This window comes from Trachypithecus francoisi, unplaced genomic scaffold (genome assembly GCF_009764315.1).
Source record: "Trachypithecus francoisi isolate TF-2019V2 unplaced genomic scaffold, Tfra_2.0 Lachesis_group4, whole genome shotgun sequence".
NCBI classification, from domain to species: domain Eukaryota; kingdom Metazoa; phylum Chordata; class Mammalia; order Primates; family Cercopithecidae; genus Trachypithecus; species Trachypithecus francoisi.
This window is the reverse complement of record NW_022681469.1, coordinates 107,749,513-107,767,091: the sequence shown is the minus strand read 5'-3', so window position 1 is coordinate 107,767,091 and position 17,579 is coordinate 107,749,513. Positions and strand designations below refer to the sequence as shown.

At 47.6% G+C, this 17,579-nt stretch overlaps 2 protein-coding genes across 3 annotated transcripts in view; one reads left to right on the top strand and one right to left on the bottom strand.

The window, feature by feature from the left end:
- Positions 1-12,204, bottom strand: part of GNA12 (G protein subunit alpha 12) — a 116,117-nt gene extending 103,913 nt beyond the window's left edge. Inside the window, exon 1 of one of the 2 annotated variants that reach the window (XM_033193782.1) lies at positions 11,674-12,204. In XM_033193782.1, the coding sequence (XP_033049673.1) occupies positions 11,674-12,018 (345 nt within the window). In that variant the 5' untranslated portion in view covers positions 12,019-12,204. The remainder of the gene's footprint in view (positions 1-11,673) is intronic. The other variant, XM_033193783.1, reaches the window with a different exon arrangement.
- LOC117073211 (prefoldin subunit 4-like) lies at positions 3,352-3,735 on the top strand. The gene has a single exon (XM_033193784.1). The coding sequence runs from the start codon at positions 3,352-3,354 to the stop codon at positions 3,733-3,735; it is 384 nt and encodes a 127-aa protein (XP_033049675.1).
- Positions 12,205-17,579: the final 5,375 nt, after the last annotated feature.

Genomic DNA, 17,579 nt, shown 5'->3' with positions numbered 1-17,579 from the left:
TTGTGGTTCCCGTCCCCAGAGAAGTGAACTAGGAATCAGCTCCACGAGGCCAGGACTGTATCTCTTCCACTCACTACCGTACACACAGCACAAAGCCTAGCTCTGAACGACAGAGCAGGTTCTCCCGTGGACCCAGCATCTAGCCTGGCCTTTCCCAGGTGAGACCAGGGAACCTCCACTGACTGCTCCAAACAGGCACTGGAGGACTGCGAGGAGTCCATGCCACGCACCATCACTGGAACCTCCACCACGGTGGCGAGAGAATTAACACAGATTCTTTGGTCTCAGTGCTCCTCGGGCTTAGTTTCTGCTCAGCTCAGGTTAAGTAGCTATTTGATTACTAGAGCCTGGCGCACTACCACCAGCAAATACTCACTACAGCTGGTTCTCTGCTGCTGTGGTCTGATGTAACAGGGCCATGTGACAAAGTTGGTGCTGTGGACTTCAGACTAGACAGTAAAAGAGATGCTGACGTTCAGAGAGAGGTGCCGTCTACTTGGCCTCTGCTTAAGAAAGCAGGGGTCAGGGACATTTTCCTCCCCTTGCCGTCCAGGGTGGCTGGATGTGCTGCCCTCCAGCACCTTTCCGGCTTCTTGCAAGAGCTCCCAGACTCTGCTTCTCTGTCCTCCGGATGTCGCAATTCCAAAGCAGACGTTCCAAATGCATTTGGTCAACGGAATCAACCAGAAGCGTGGGCTTCTCTAACGGATATGCTAACACAGGATACAAGTCATGTTTTCCATTCTGCAAAACCTGGACACACCTGAGCATTTATCCCCCCCCCCCCCCCCCCCGAGAGAAAGACTAACCCATCACGCGGTCAGCAACTAATATTCATACTCGGCTTTTAGGATTAAAAGGCAATCTGGTGGTCCTGAGCAGCTGCTCTGTCAAGCCCACTTGAAGCCTCCATTTCTTTAAGTACAAACAAACCATAATAGCTACAGCATGAAATGAGCCGGCCTGTCATTACGGGATGGCACTGCCCTTCAGGTGACGCAAGGTAAGCCCTAGGTCCATTACACCACATCAGCTTCTTTGGTTTGAACATCACCCTATAATTACATCTCTAGATAAGCCCGAAGTTTAAATCTTCAGTTCCATTTAAAACCGATACGATCCATGAACCCACTCTCAACTGAGTAAGAACAGAAAATAATTACGAGCTGTCAACAGAACACTATCTCACATCAAGCACGGCTAGATTCCAAACCCCACATGACAGATGACTGAAGGTCAAACCCTGCTCCCCCTAATTGATTTCGTTATGATAATCAACAGGTAAGCTTGAAAGCTGGGGGACAAGACCATCACTCATGTGTTCTGAATTCCCAAAAATGGCCAGAGGAGTCTCTGGATTTATTTAGCTGATGGAAAAAGATGTTTTCGCATTTTTTTTTTTTTTTTTTTGGTATCACAAAAGGACCAACCCCATATGTCAAAGCATAAGGTAAACCTGTTAAATGCAATTTGCCAACAAGGCAATAAAAACCCAACTGTGCTTCCAGATCCCAGAAGCAAATGTACGCTTCCGCCGTCACGCAAACCCGCTGCAGCATCAAGCCCAAAGAGGTGCTTCTGAACTCCCGAAACAGACTCTTAAAGGCCACAACAGCAGAGGAAGCTTCGTCAAAGTTCCATACGTCTTGTCAAAAAGTACATGTAATACAGCAAACAATCCTTTATAAAAAAATAAAATTTCCAAAATTTTTACATAATCTTTGATATTCTACAACGAACGCTGTTAATCTGCAGTCCATGGGCCACTAGTAGGCCCACTCTTGGGATTCAGGATGTCCAAACACCCCCCTGAAACTCTATGCAGATAAATGAATTTTCTAGGGAGAAGGCCCACAGCTTTCAGCTAGAGTGCTGGGACTGCAGTCCAAAGCAAGCCACACTACGACTACTCCTTTGGACTAGAAAGTTCCAGCTAGCTGACTCTTTCGCATCTCTACCTATTCGAATTTTCTGTCTTAGCTGACAGATGAATGTAGAGGCATTAAGATGGTTCTCATTTGTGTATTCTTCTCCACTTGCTGAAATCCTACGGAACCTTCAAAGGCCAGCTCAAATCACAATTCAACAAGGTTTTTGTAGATACTTCAGCCAGAATTAATCTTCCCTGCTGTCCTCCTGCAACACCTCTCTACCTCTCCAGTGGCATTTAATGTGGTATCCATTCACGCCGTATGTTAAAGTTACTTGTGCAACTGTCTCCCCAGCTTGAGAGTGTGAGTAGAGAGTAGGGGCTGGGCAAGATGCACTGACTACCGCTTTTGCACCAGCGCCTAGCACAATGCCTTGGAGATTTTGTTGAACTTAATCTTTTTGTTTCAGTGGCGACAAGAGACCACCCATTCTAATTCACTTCTTCAAAAAGTTTCTAAAATCAGTCAAACAGTCACGCACCGCATAATGATGTTCTGCTAAAAGATAAACCGCATATACGATGGTGGTCCCATAAAATTATAACACCAGACTTTTACGGCACGTTTTCTATGTTTAGATACATAAATGCTTGCCATTGTGCTACAATGGCCCACAGTATCTCAGTACAGTAACATGCTGTACAGGTTTGCAGTCTGGGAGCAACAGGCCTAGGTGTAAGGTCAGCTATATTATCTAGGTTTGTATGGCTCCACTCCAGGACGTTTTGCGTTAAGAACCTCACCTAACGATGCATTTCTCAGATGGGATCTCAGTCTTTACATTGCGATGCGTGACTACACATTTGCATATAAGGCAAGTCTACCTTGGGGTTGCTAAAGGCTACACCAATGCAATTATGTGGATGGTTAGGACTTTCAGCCTATATAACAAGGAACCTTCAGACAGATAACATTTTATCCACTTCTAACTGGATGCGAAATTTAGTAATGAAAACACTCTTGGAATTTAATGCATCACACATACATCAGGGAATGGAACCACTGTGAGATAAATCTAAGCTGGCCTGATGCCTTCCATCAGCCTGAGGCACACAGCACCACGAGGCATTACTACACAACTTCAGAAACATCAAATACACAAACTTTAAGGATAGTCCAGTCAGGAAGTGAGGGGATATCATCTGCAGAATTAGAAAAGAAGAATAAACAAGGCTGTTCGCCACACGCCCGCTGATGTCGGCCCACGGGGGTTGCTGGTCCCTTTAACGGGCATGTACCAAGTCCTTCCGGGCGACATTTCCTCCCTGCGTCCCAGCTTTTAGGGATCATTGGCCATAAGTCCAAAGGGAGGGAATGTGGAGACAGGGTTGTATTTGCCAGGGAATTCTGGGCAACAGGGAGCAAGACAGCACTTGGGGGCAAAGTGGGCCATTGCCTCATGCTGTACTCCAGTCCCGAGATGGTGGCCACCACGAAGCTGGCTGCAGAAGATGTCAATGTTACTTTCAAAGAGCAACAAAAGATAAACAAATGTGCACAGAATACAAGTAGAATCACAGAGCTGAAGGAAGAAATAGAAGTAAAACAGAAACAACTCCAAAACGTAGCAGATGCTCGCGACAGGACCATGCTTGCAGACGCTGACTGCTTAACGATGCCTTATCAAATTGGTGATGTCTTCATTAGCCATTCTCAAAAAGAAACACAGGAAATGTTAGAAGCAGCAAATAAAAGTTTGCAAGCAACTGACGCCTTAGAATCCAAAGTCGAAGCAATTCAGTGGGTGTTAGCAGATTTGACAGTTCAGTTGCATGCAAAAATTTGGGAGCAACATAAACCTTGAAGCTGATGAAAGTTAAACATTTTATAATACTTTAAAAAATGTGTTTAATAAACTTGAATATTGTTTAACAAAAAAGAATAAACTAGAAAGTCTTACTGGCAATCTTTACAAAAAAAATCAAAGCAACTAGTAGATTCAAATAAGGAACTGCAGAGGACAGAGTGAGGTAATGAAGTCCTCGCACTATCTAACAGAAATCCTGTGTGCAAATTCAGGCACAACTGTGATCAAGATGGAAAAGCCCGACACTGAGTAAAAAGACCAGGATGATGGAGACTTCCACGAAGTAACAGCTCTGCTCCTCCCAGGTCTGCCCCCTTACAGCTAAAAAGAAAGCTCTGAACGGAACACAACTAGCAAGCGCAGAAAGAAGGTGGAAAGGCGGCGGCAGGCTACCCAGCAATCTCAGGACTTGAGGAACGACAAGGCAGTGAGTTCTCTGGGAGTCCTCACTGCCTCCTACCTATCCAGGATGGGTGCTGCAGAAGCCTCTGAGCTGGAACAGCCGAAAGGTACAGAGAAAAAGAATTCCAAGAAGAGCCTGTTCTTGGCCAAAGGACCCGGAAAAGGACGCTTATAACAGCAGGCCTTTACAATGCCCGTCCTATTCCAAATAACAAGAGAAGGCCAGGCGCAGTGGTCCACGCCTGTAATCCCAGCACTTTGGGAGGCCAAGGTGGGTGGATCGCCTGAGGTCCGAAGTTTGAGACTCCTGGCCAACATGGTAAAACCCCATCTCTACTAAAAATACAAAGTGGTCAAGCCTAATCCCAGTTTGAGCCGACATGAGTAGGAGACCATCCTGGCTAACATGGTGAAACCCCGTCTCTACTAAAAATACAAAAAACTAGCCGGGCGACATGGCGGGCGCCTGTAGTCCCAGCTACTCGGGAGGCTGAGTCAGAAGAATCGCTTGAACCTGGGTGGCAGAGGTTGCAGTGAGTCAAGATTGCGCCACTGCACTCCAGCCTGGGCAACAAGAGCGAAACTCCGTCTTAACAACAACAAAAACAAATCCAAGAGAAAACATTGGCAGACAAATCACATATACCACCCACGAAGGTTTCAGTGGAATTGAGGGGGAAACGGATCTTCTACCCCAAGGAACCAGGAGACACGCTCCAAGTGGCATGCCAAATAGTGCCGGCAGGGCCAAGCAGGGATCTCACCTTCCATTCTCTGCCTGGAAGCAGCAGGAGGTGCTCCAAATTCCATCACCAGGGTGGGGTCAGCAGGGCCCAGTGGGGAAGTGCACCTCCACCACGAGGCAGAAAGGGGGGATGGGAGGGTGGGAGGCTCAACTAGTTGTCGCTTTGCGACCCCCTCCCATTCCCCGGAATCAGCAAGGCCCAGAGGGGAGCTGATGTTACAACCCCATTCAACAAGGCCACAGGGTCTCAGGGACCCGGAGGTCATTAACAAAAGTGCTAACAGCCCTACGTCGGAGTCCCAGAAGGAGAGGAGAGAGGGACTGAAATAGTCATTCAAGAAATAATGGCTGAAAACTTCTCAAATTTGGCAAGAGACATAAATGTACAGATTCAAGAAGCCAAACAGGCCCCAACTATAATAAATGGGATGAAGCCTGTGCCAAGGCAAATCATAATGAAACTTCTGAAAACTAAAAACAAAACTCTTCCAAGCAGCCAGACAGGAGCAATGCCTTCACTCGGAGAGGAAGACCAATTCCAACCATAGCAGATTTCTCTTCTGGAACAATGTGAAGGTATCCTTCAAGGATGAAGAGGAAATACATTCTTGGACAAAGGAAAGCTCAGAGAATCTGTTGCAAGCACACTGATGGTTAAAGAATGGCTAAAGGAAGTTCTCTAAACAGAAAGGAAATGACAACAGAAGGCGGCTTAGAGCTTCAGAAAGATCATTGGAATAGGTAAAAAAAAAAAAAAAAAAAAAAAAAAAGAGGGACAATTTTATTCAGTAAAAAGGAGGAAAAAGATGGTATAAATATAATAGCCTGCTCCTGAAGAGTTTTTCAAATCACAGTTGATGACTGAAGTAAACCACCTGATGTGGCATTCAAAGTCTGTTAAGAAGTGCTAAGACATTTATAGTGAAGTGGAGTGGGTAAATGGACCCAAGCAGAAGTTCCTACACTGAAAGCTGTAAAACACTGGGGCCAGGAGACTAGGATAATTTACATATGTATACTGTAAACCTAAGGCAACTACCAAGAAAATAATACAAAGCATTATACTTAAAAAAAAAAAAAAACTATCAACCAAGCAGGATAGCTCATGCCTGTAATCTCGGCACTGTGGCTGAGGCAGGAGGATGGCTTTGAGGCTAGTAATTCAAGAGTGGCCTGAGTAACATAGTGGAACCCTGTCTCTACAAAAACTAAAAACAGATTAAAAATTAGCTGGGTGTGGTGGTGCACATCTGTAGTCCCAGCTACTGGGGAGGCTGAGGTGGGAGGATGGCTTGAGTCCAGGAGGTCGAGGCTACAGTGAGCTACGATCATGCCACTGCACTTCAGCCTAGGCAACAGCATAAGACCCTGTCTCTAAGATAGTTAACAGTCATAATAATGACTTTATCCTAAATGTAAAGAGTGGATTAAAAAATATGATGCAACAATATGCTGTCTACATGAAACTCAATTCAAAACAATGGTATTAAAATAATGGAAAAATACATATTATGAAAGCATTAATAAAAACGGAAGCGGCCATATTAAAATTCTGATAAAAGAGACTTCAGAGCAAAGAAAATCACTGGAAAAAAAAAAGGAGGACATTACATAATAAAAAAAGGTTAATCTATCAAGATATAATAATCCTAAACATTTATGCACCACACAACAGAACCTCAAAATACATGAAGCAAAAACTGATAGAGCTCAAGAAGAAATAGACAAATCCACAATTATCGTTGAGGACTCTTAACAACTGACGGAACTACTGAACAATCAGCAAGGATACAGCATTCAACACCACTATCAATCAACGAGATCTGACATGTGGCGAACATTCCACCAAACAAGAGCACACGCGTTTTTCACGTCATTCACCAACACAAGACCACAGAACATCTGCCAAATAGACCACATCCTAGGCCACAAAACAAACCAACAAACTTAAAAGAAGTGAAACCATACACAGTATACTCTCTGTCCATAGTGGAGTCCAACCAGAAATCAACAAAAGAGAGATAACAGGAAAAAAAAAAAAATATATATATATATATATATGTATTTTTGTTTTTTGAGGGAGGGTCCCGCTCTGTTGCCCAGGATAAAGTACAATGGCACGATGTCGGCTCACTGCAACCTCTGCCTCCCAGGTTCAAGTGATCCTCTCACCTGCCTCTCAGGTTTCAGTGTGCATCACCACACCCAGCTAATTTGTTTTTGAAATGGAGTCTTACTCTGTTGCCCAGGCTGGAGTACAGTGGCATGCTCTCTGCAACCTCTGCCTCCTGGGTTCAAGTGATTCTCCTGCCTCAGCCTCCTGAGTAGCTGGGATTACACGCACCCGCCACTGCACACGGCCAATTTTTGTATTTTTTGTAGAGTCGGGGTTTCACCATGTTGCCCAGGGTCTTGAATTCCTGGGCTCAAGCAATCTGCCTGCCTTGTCCTCCCAAAGTGCTGGAATTAGAGGCATGAGCCATTGCACCTGGTCACAACATTTATGAAATGACAAAATTATAGAATTAAAGAATAGAGGCCGGGTGCGGTGGCTCACACCTGGTGCTTTGGGAGGCTGAGGCAGGCGGATCACCAGGTCAGGAGTTAGCAATCAGCCTGGCCAACATGGTGAAACTCCATCTCTACTAAAAACACAAAAATTAGCCGGGCGCGGTGGTGGGCGCCTGTAATCCCAGCTACCTGGGAGGCTGGGGCAGGAGAATGGCTTGAACCCGGGAGGCGGAGGTTGCAGTGAGCTAAGATTGCGCCATTGCACTCCAGCCTGGGTGACAGAGCGAGACTGTCTCAAAACAACAACAAAAGAACAGATTATTCATTGCCAGGGTCTGGGACAGGAGGAGCAGATACTGGCTACAGAAGAGCAACATGAAGAGTCCTTCTCTGATGGAAATGCTCTATATCGTGACCGTATCCACGTCAAAATCCTGGTTGTAAGATTGTGCTATACAGTTTTACAGGACATTATCACCAACGGAAAGCTGGCAGAGGGTACGTGGGATCTCCAGTATTTCCTACAACTGCATAGGACTCTAGAATTATCTCAAAATCAAAAGTTTAATTTTTTAAAAAAAGCATGTTTAGTTCCTAGCTCTGCCATCTGCTAATTAGCTAGCTGGCCTTGAACAGATTTTAAAGTCTCTATCCTCAATTTCCTCATTATTAAATGAGGTAATACCATCTGAAGCATTAAGAAAAGTCAATACTATATTTGAAAGGATCAGGCACAATGTGTATAGCACACAGTCCGTGCTCTAAAAAGAACCTGTCAACTCTAAACCTCTAAATAGCCACAAATATTATTCTAAATGGTATTCAAATGTCCAGTACTAAAGGCACTGCAGAGCAATTTATTTAAAGTCTCTTCCCTGGCCGGGTGTAATGCTTCACGCCTGTAATCCCAGCACTTTGGTAGGCTGAGGCAGGTGGTTTGCTTGAGTTCAAGAGCTCAAGACCAGCCTGGGCAACATAGTGAGACCCTATCTCTACAAAAATGAGCTGCGTGTGGTGGTACATGCCTGCAGTCCCAGCTACTCAGGAGGCCGAGGTGGGAGGACTGCTTGAGCCCACGAGGCGAGGCAAGGCCACAGTGAGCCATGATCGTGCCACTGCACTCCAGCCTGGGTGACAGAATGAGACCCTGTCTCAAAAAATAAAAAATAAAAAATAGAATAGTCTCTTCCCAAAGTGATCTGTTCAAATAAAAATGCGGGGGTGGGGGTTGAAGAGGAGGAAACAGTTTTTGGTTTTAAATTGAAAGATGAATTTCTAACTTGTTATTGAAATGGTCACAACACATGAAGGGGGTTTAATATGAAACTATAATTAGAAAAAACAAAGCTGGAAAGGAAGATAGGATACTAGTTAACACATTTTGTTTCTGCTGATAAGAAAGTCAGTGGAAGTTAACGTTTCTATGCATCAGGAGGTTGAGTCGTTTTTTTTTTTTTTTTTTTGAAAAAAGGTGTTTTATCAAATTATTTTCTTCCCTTCACAATCCTAAAGGAGCTCTATAAACTCCTTTAGGATTCTATAAGAATGAAACATTTCCATGAGAAGTATGTCAGGTGGGAATACTGGCCTGGAAGTCTGGAGGCCAAGATTTCAGCACACAGACCCCGGGAAGGAGTCACTTCACCTCCAGGGCTGAGGCAGGTGTCCTCATGGGTGAGCGAAACGTACCCGACAGGTTTCTACGAGGCTTTGCTGAATTTAAATCTCCCAGGCACCACAAAATCTAGTCTCTAGGCAGGTTTTCTGGCATGGCAAACTTCTCTCCGCCTCTGCTGTGAGACAACTGTCCTCGCCTCAAACTTGGTTTCCCCAAAATGGGCTCGGGAAAAAAGTGGTGAGGGGACAAGGAAAGGGGAGGAAAAGAAGGGAAGGAGGGAGGGAGGAAAGGAAGAAGGGAGGGAGGGAGGAAAGGAAGGAGGGAGGGAGGGAGGGAGGAAAGGAAGAACGGAGGGAGGGAGGAAAGGAAGAAGGGAGGGAGGGAGGAAAGGAAGAAGGGGGAGGGAGGGAGGGAGGAAAGGAAGAACGGAGGGAAGGAGGAAAGGAAGAAGGGAGGGAGGGAGGGAGGAAAGGAAGAAGGGAGGAGGGAGGAAGGAAGGAGGGAGGAGGAAAGGAAGGAGGGAGGGAGGGAGGAAAGGAAGAACGGAGGGAGGAAAGGAAGAAGGGAGGGAGGGAGGGAGGGAGGAAGGAAGGAGGGAGGGAGGGAGGGAGGAAAGGAAGAGGGAGGGAGGGAGGGAGGAAAGGAAGAAGGGAGGGAGGGAGGGAGGAAAGGAAGAAGGGAGGGAGGGAGGGAGGGAGGAAAGGAAGAAGGGAGGGAGGGAGGGAGGAAAGGAGGGAAGGAGGGAGGGAGGGAAGGAAGAAGGAAGGGAGGGAGGAAAGGAAGAAGGGAGGGAGGGAAGAAGGGAGGGAGGGAAGAAGGGACGGAAGGAGGGAAGAATGAAAGGAAGGGAGGAAGGAAGAAAAAAAGGAAGGGAGAAAGAAAGGAAGGCAGGCAGGAAGGAAAGGAAGAAAAGAAAGAAAGGAAGGAAGGAAGGGAGGAAGAAAAGGAAGAAAGCAAGGAAAAAAAAACAGGAAAGGAAGGAAAAAGGGAGGGAGGGAGAAAGGATGCTATTTAGGTGTAAGCAAGGCTCCACTGTTCCCTCATCATCAGTTTTCTCCAGATCTTCCTTGGGGCCCTTTAACACAGGCCCACAGTCCTGAGAGACTGGAACCCTGACTTTATCAACTCTATGGTTCTTTTATTTTTTCACTGCCACTCAGGCTGGAGTGCAGTAGCCCAAACATGGCTCACTGCAGCCTCGATCTCCCAGGCTCAAGCAATTCTCCTACTTCAGCCTCTCAAGCAACTGGGACTGCAGGTCCACTCCACCATGCCCAACTAATGTGTTCGTTTTTGTGGCACTGCGGTCTTGCTATGTTGCCCAGGCTGGCCTCAAACTTCTGGCCTCAAGTGATCCTCCTGCCTCAGCTTCCCAAAGTGCAGGAATTACAGGCATGAGCCATCACACCAGGCCGACTTTTACAGCTTCTTTCACAACTATGGCAAACAGAAAAAAGGAAGCAAGAGATAGGAGAATCTGGAGATTCATTGTAATGTATGTCGATTCAAACAAAACAATAATGCCACAATGGAAGAATTCTGAACACTGGATAGCTGGTGATAATTGAGCTATTACTAATTTTTAGGTTTGCTAATGGTACTGCAGTTGTGTTTTTACATGGAGGAATTATCTTTCAGCCCCTCATACATCCTAAAACCTTTCCTAATGCAACTACACAAAGTTGGATTTGCTTGCAGACCATGGGGAGGGCACAGGTGAATAGGATTGGCACAGAAGTGATGACTGCTTTAGTTGGGTGGGGTGGGGGGAGGGGATTTACAATCATTCTACTATTTTCTCTACTTTCGCATATGTTTGAAGTTTTCCTACTAGAAAGTGTGGCTCACACTTGTAATCTCAGCACTTTGGGAGGCCCAGGTGGGAGGATGGCTTCAGACCAGCCTGGGCAACAGAGAGCCTTTCTAAAAAGAAAAAAAAAAAAAAAACCCCAAGAAACGTAAAAAGAGACTCATGGCTGGTTCCTGTTCGGTCTCCACTGCTCTTCTTCTAAGCTCAGCCGGAGGGCAGGGCAAGTTGGGCTCCTACCCCACAGATCTTCCAGTGGGAAATGGGCAGGTAGCACTCTGCGAGGGCACATCCAGGAGGGGGCTAAATGCCAAGCCCCCACCCCCCATCTCCAGAAGCTGGCCCGAGTTTCCACTGCCACGGTCCCCAGGCACCCTAGAGAGGGCAGAGGCAGGCCAGGTGCCATGACTCATGCCTATAATCCTAGCACTTTGGGGAGGCCAAGGCAGGAGGATCACTTGAGGCCAGGAGACCAAGACCGGCCTGGACAACACAGCAAGACCCCATCTCTACAAATAAAACTTAAAAATTAGCTGGGCTGATGGTGTGCGCCTGTAATCCCATTACTTTGGGAGGCCAAGGAGGGGGTAGGGCTTGAGCCTGGGAGGTCGAGGCTGCAGTGAGCTGTGGGCACGCCACTCACTGTACTCCAGTCTGGGCAACACAGCGAGATCCTATCTCAAAAAGGGCGAGAGAGGGGTGAGGCAGAGACGATGCCAGCAGGCCCCGGGGGATGGGTGGGAGGGAGTGGGGTGCAGCTGGGGCTGGATCCGGCATCCTGGCCCCAGGGGTCCCCGCCCGCGGCGGCGGACCAACGAGGGGCCAGGGGCGGGGGTCAGCGCCCCGGCCCACCTGGGTGCAGGTGCTGGGCGGGGGGACGCGCGTCACCTTGAGGATGTTGTCGAAGATGGTGTCGCGGAATTCCAGCAGCGCCTTTTGGTCAAACTCGCGGCCGTGGATGATGCGCATCTGCTTAAGGAACGTGGACTTGCCGCTCTCGCCCGCGCCCAGCAGCAGGATCTTCACCAGGCGCCGGACCGCGCGCCGCTCGCGCGCCAGCAGCGCGTCGATGTCGCGGCTGCGTCTCCGGGCCTCGCGCTCCGCGTCGCGCGCGCCGCCGCCCGCCCTGCGCTCGCGGGCCCCGCCGGCCTCGGCCGGCAGCAGGCAGCGGCTGAGGGTCCGCACCACCCCGGACATGGCCCCTCAGGCCGCGGCCGCGCCCCGCCGGCGCCCGGGGGCCATGGACGCTCCCGCCGGCGAGGGCGAGCCCGGGCCGAGGCACCGCCCCACGCCCCGCTGCTCGCCTCAGGCCGCGTCCGCCGCCGCCGCGCCGTCGCTCCAAGGCCCGCACTCGTCGCCCGGCCGCCACTCGGGCCCGGCGGAGGGGCGGGTCGGCGCCGCGTGAGGCCCGGCGGATTGGGCCGGCTGCCGTCCATCTGGCCGCGAGAGCCGTCCGATTGGCTCATCTCGCCAAGGGAGGCGGGCGTCCCTTCCGGCCTCGGGGCGGGGTCGACGCCGAAAGAGGCGGGATCTTTGAGGTGAAGGCGCTTCTCATTGGACGCCAAGGCTGAGGTTCTTTCTTTCAGAATGAAAGGGAGGCGGGGTCGCCCGGGAGGCGGAGCGACCGTCCGCCATGGCCAATTATAATTGCTCTGAGTGGACGTCAGTCATGCCCAACGGGTTTGGGATTGGGTGTTCGGGGGACGGGGCGTGACGAGAAGTGCCAGGTGTACAGAAAGAGTCTCCCTTAGTTCCCAGATTGGGTCCGCCTGTGAGACCAGGACCTCACGGAGTAGTCCAAAGGCTGGGAAATGCTGATAAGAGGTTCAGCTGTTCGTCGTATTCCCTCCGATGATCTTGTTTCTACACTATTTTCCTTCCAGAAACACTGGAGGGGGATGGGCCATAAATTTCAAACACATGCACCCTTTGAGAGTGGCATGGGCCTCTAGGAGGCTTTGCGAAAAGCTAACTGACTAACCCCTAAAATCACCAGAAGCTCCCCCAAAAGTCTTATGTCGCACAGTGGTTGAGAGAGTGGGGTCTGGAGTTGCTGGGCCTGAGTTGGAATCTCCAGTCGACCAGTTACTAGGTGTACTAGTTGCATAACTTTTTTTTAGCAGCTTCCCCCACCTCCCCACCCTTTTTGATGTTCTTAGCTTCAATTTCCTCACCTGTAAAACCGGGGGTGTTAACAATGGCATTGGTCATGGCTTGACATTGCTCAAATCGTCATGAAGATATAAACTGAGAACACGACCTTACAAGACACTTAGCATATGAACTAGCCCCAAATCAGCTCTTGATAAAGATCAGCTGATTACAGATTCCTGCCTGTCCCAGATCTACTAAATCAGAACCTCTTAGAAGGAACTCAAGTATCCCTTAAGATTACAGGCGTGAGCCACCGCGCCTAGTCCAATGTGTAGTCTTTTATCTCTTGCCACCCCCCACCTTTTCCCCTGAGTCCCCAAAGTCCAATCTCTGTGCGGTGTCTGTTAACTATGCTGATTATTTCTTTTGCAGTGCAGAAACTTTTTAGTTTAAGTCCCGTCTATTTATCTTTGTTTTTGTTGCATTTGCTTTTGGGTTCTTGGTCACAAAGTCTTTGCCCAAGCCAACGTCTAGAAGGGTGTTTCCGACGTTATCTTCTAGAATGTTTACTATTTCAGGTTGTAGATTTAAGTCTTTGATCTATCCTGAGTTGATTTTTGTATAAGGTGAGAGAGGAGGATTCAGTTTTATTCTTCTACATGTGTCTTGCCAATTGTCTCAGCACCATTTGTTGAATAGGCTGCCCTTTCCCCACTATATTTTTATTTGCTTTGTTGAAGATCAGTTGGCTGTAAGTATTTGGCTTTATTTCTGGGTTCTTTATTCTGTTCCATTGGTCTCTGTGCCTATTTTTATACTAGTACCATGCTGTTTTCGTGACTATAACCTTATAGTATAGTTTGAAGTCAAGTAAAGTGATGCCTCCAGATTTGTTCTTTTTGCTTAGTCACAGATCTAAACTCCCTGGAAGGCTGGGCACGGTGACTCACAACTACAATCCCAGCACTTTGGGATGTTGAGGTGGGAGGATCACTTGAGCCCAGGAGGTCAAGGGTGCAGTGAGCTATGATCATGCCATTGTACTCCAGCCTAGGCAACAGAGCAAGACCTTGTCTCTAAACCAAAACCAAAAACTCCCTGGTGACCCTGAATGCACATAATATGTATCATTTGTCATTTGCTACAAATACTACAAATCACAGCATGAATTTGTATCAGTTATGAGTCAAGACTTTGTAATCCTTGAAAAATAATTAGAAAGTCTTACTTGTTTGTGGAAATGACCTCCCATAGGAGGTCAAATACAGCTGGGCGCGATGGCTCATGCCTGTGATCCCAGCACTTTGGGAGGCCGAGGCAGGTGGATTACCTAAGGTCAGGAGTTCAGGACCAGCTTGACCAACATGGCGATACCCTGTCTCTACTAAAAAATACAAAACTTAGATGGGTATGGTAGCGGGCACCTGTAATCCCAGCTACTTGGGAGGCTGAGATAGGAGAATTGATTGAACCCGGGAGGCGGAGGTTACAGTGAGCCGAGATCATGCCGTTATACTCCAGCCTGGGCAACAAGAGCAAAACTCTGCCTCAAAAAAAAAAAAAAAAGAGGAAGGCCAAATACTAGGCCTGGCATGGTAGCTCACACCTGTAATCCCAGCACTTTGTGAGGCTGAGGCGGGCGGATCACTTGAGTCCAGAAGTTTGAGACCAGCCTGGCCAACATGGTGAAACCTCCATCTCTATTAAAAATACCAAAATTAGCCAGGCATGGTGGTGGACACCTGTAATTCCAGTTACTTGGGAGGCTGAGGCATGGGAATTGCTTGATCCCAGGAGGCCGAAGTGGCAGTGAGCTGAGATCACACCACTGCACTCCAGCCTGGGCAACAGAGCAAGACTCTGTCTCAAAAAAAAAAAAAAAAAAAAAAAAAAAAAAAAAAAAAGGCCAAACACCAGTATTGAAATAGAAAGGAGGAGAAATGGGAGAATCCAAAGAAAGCAATGTTTCTGAGACAGAAATAGGGAATTTTGAACCACTAAAGATTGGACTGGGATTCAGAACAGGTTTTTGGCTCCTCATTCAGCTTTAAGAAATTAAGAAAAAAACTGATTCACAAAACAGTTTCAGCAAGTGCTCATTCACAAATAACTTTAAATCCTTATAAATAAGCCAGGCATGGTGGGAGGCTGAGATGGGAGGGCTGCTTGAGTCCAGGAATTTGAGGCTGTGGTGAGCTATGACTGGACTGTTGCACACCAGCCTGAACAACAGAGCAAGACTCTGTCTCTTTTTTTTTTGTTTAAATGTTTATGAATAGCTTTATGCCTTGTGTTTATGTAATCATTAAACATTTTAAAGAGTTATTTACTTATTTATTTATTTATTTATTTTGAGATAGAGCCTCGCTCTATTGCCCAGCTTGGAGTGCAGTGGTGCGATCTCGGCTCACTATAGCCTCCACCGCCAAGGTTCAAGCGATTCTCCTGCCTCAGCTTCCTGAGTAGCTGGGATTACACGCATGTGCCACCATGCTCGGCTAATTTTTGTATTCTGGTAGAAATGCGGTTTTATCATGTTGGCTGGGCTGGTCTCAAACTTCGTACCTCAAGTGATCCATCTGCCTCAACCTCCCAAAGTGCTGGGATTACAGGCGTGAGCCACCATGCCTGACCAAGAGTTACTTACATTTTTAAATGACATTATGGCATTTTATGGGAGAAATGATTGTGCTGTTGGCAATATTTGATTTGAGGATTTGACCAGGTCTCTGGACATCTCCACATGTGTCAATGGGCTAAGGTGCTTGAAATAAACAAGGTTATCTGCATACTCCACAATAATCTCTTTTTTTTTTTTTTTTTGTTGAGACGGAGTCTTGCTCTGTCGCCCAGGCTGGAGCGCAGTGGCCGGATCTCAGCTCACTGCAAGCTCCGCCTCCCGGGTTTACGCCATTCTCCTGCCTCAGCCTCCTGAGTAGCTGGGACTACAGGCGCCTGCCACCTCGCCCGGCTAGTTTTTTTTTTTTTTTGTATTTTTTAGTAGAGACGGGGTTTCACCATGTTAGCCAGGATGGTCTCGATCTCCTGACCTCGTGATCCGCCTGCCTCAGCCTCCCAAAGTGCTGGGATTACAGGCTTGAGCCACCGCGCCCGGCCCAATAATCTCTTAATTATCCCTTCTGTTTGTATGACATGCTAAAAGTCCCGAGTAGCTGGGACTACAGGCGCCTGCCACCACGCCCAGCTAATTTTTTGTAGTTTTTAGTAGAGACGGGGTTTCACCGTGTTAGCCAGGATGGTCTCGATATCCTGACCCCGTGGTCCGCCTGCCTCAGCCTCCCAAAGTGCTGGGATTACAGGCATGAGTCACGGTGCCCGGTCCCATGCTAAAAGTTTTAAAGTGCTTACAGGTGCATGATCTCATTTGTCCTCTCTACACTGCTGGGAGGGAGAGGTGACTGCCTTAGAAGTAGCTGAATCCAGGCAGCTAACCTCACCTGGCGAGAGAAGTAGGGTTAGTATACGGCAAACCTCGAACTGGAAGCCGGACACACAGCATTCTCTGTGTATAATGGGATGGAGAAAAACACGAGAACTTTGAAGTTTGCCTCCATCACCTACTAGCTGTGTGACCTTGAACAAGTCATATAATATCTCTGAGACTTAGTTTCCTTGTCTGTAAAATCAGGATGAAAATAAAGCTGTACTACATATTAAATAAGGTAATACATATAAGGTCCTAGCACTGAGACTTAGCACATAGCAGGCACTCAGTAAATAGTAATATTGTTACTATTATAATCGTGGAGCTTTGGGAATCAGGTATTACAAATTTAGAATAATAATGGCAGGATGGTGAAGAATCTGTAAGGAAAGACATTGTATGGTATGATATTAAAAATTAAAACCTGGGAGGTGGTCTGGTTAAATAAATTAAGGTACTAAATATAAGTGCAATAACACATTATTCCTGGCCAGGTGCGGTGGCTCACACCTGTAATCCTAGCACTTTGGGAGGCCGAGGCGGGCAGATCACCTGAGGTGAGGAGCTCAAGACCAGCCAGGTCAACATGGTGAAACCTTGTCTCTATTAAAAATACAAAAATTAGCTGGGTGTGGTGGCACATGCTACTCGGGTGACTGAGGCAGGAGAATCGCTTGAACCCAGGAGGCAGAGGTTGCGGTGAGCTGAGGTCGCACTCCAGCCTGGGCAACAGAGTGGGACTCTGTTTCAAAAAACAAACAAAATAACGTATTATTCCCAAAAAGAGTATGCAAGACTAAAACGTATAAACAGATGGCCCACAGACATGCTTTCTTGGTCTACCAGCTGTTAAAAAAATTGGTAGCGAATAGGAGGAGTAGACTGAATGTTCCTCCCAACTTGTGTTCATTTCCACCTCCTGAGCTAAGGAGCAGCCAGGAAGGTGGAGTCCGACGGCAGGGCCTGAAACCTTCATGTGATATAGTGAGCTCACCTGAAATCTCTAGGAAAGGAAGCAGCCACAGGGACTCTCACTCTCCATTGGGCCGGCAGTGAGGGGATCAGGAACTCAGAGACCTGGTATAGGGCCCAGGACTCTGGGATTCCCAAAATGACAGGGTCCCCTTGGGTCCCATGCATGCAGTCTCCTTATGAGGTCCCAGTAGGGCCTGTCTGGCCTGGGGAGAATGTGGGTGATATGGTTTGGCTGTGTCCCCAC

What these genes read in the sequence shown, in the direction of transcription:
- LOC117073211 (XM_033193784.1), top strand. Translation starts at nt 3,352, where the DNA reads ATGGTGGCCACCACGAAGCTGGCTGCAGAAGATGTCAATGTTACTTTC.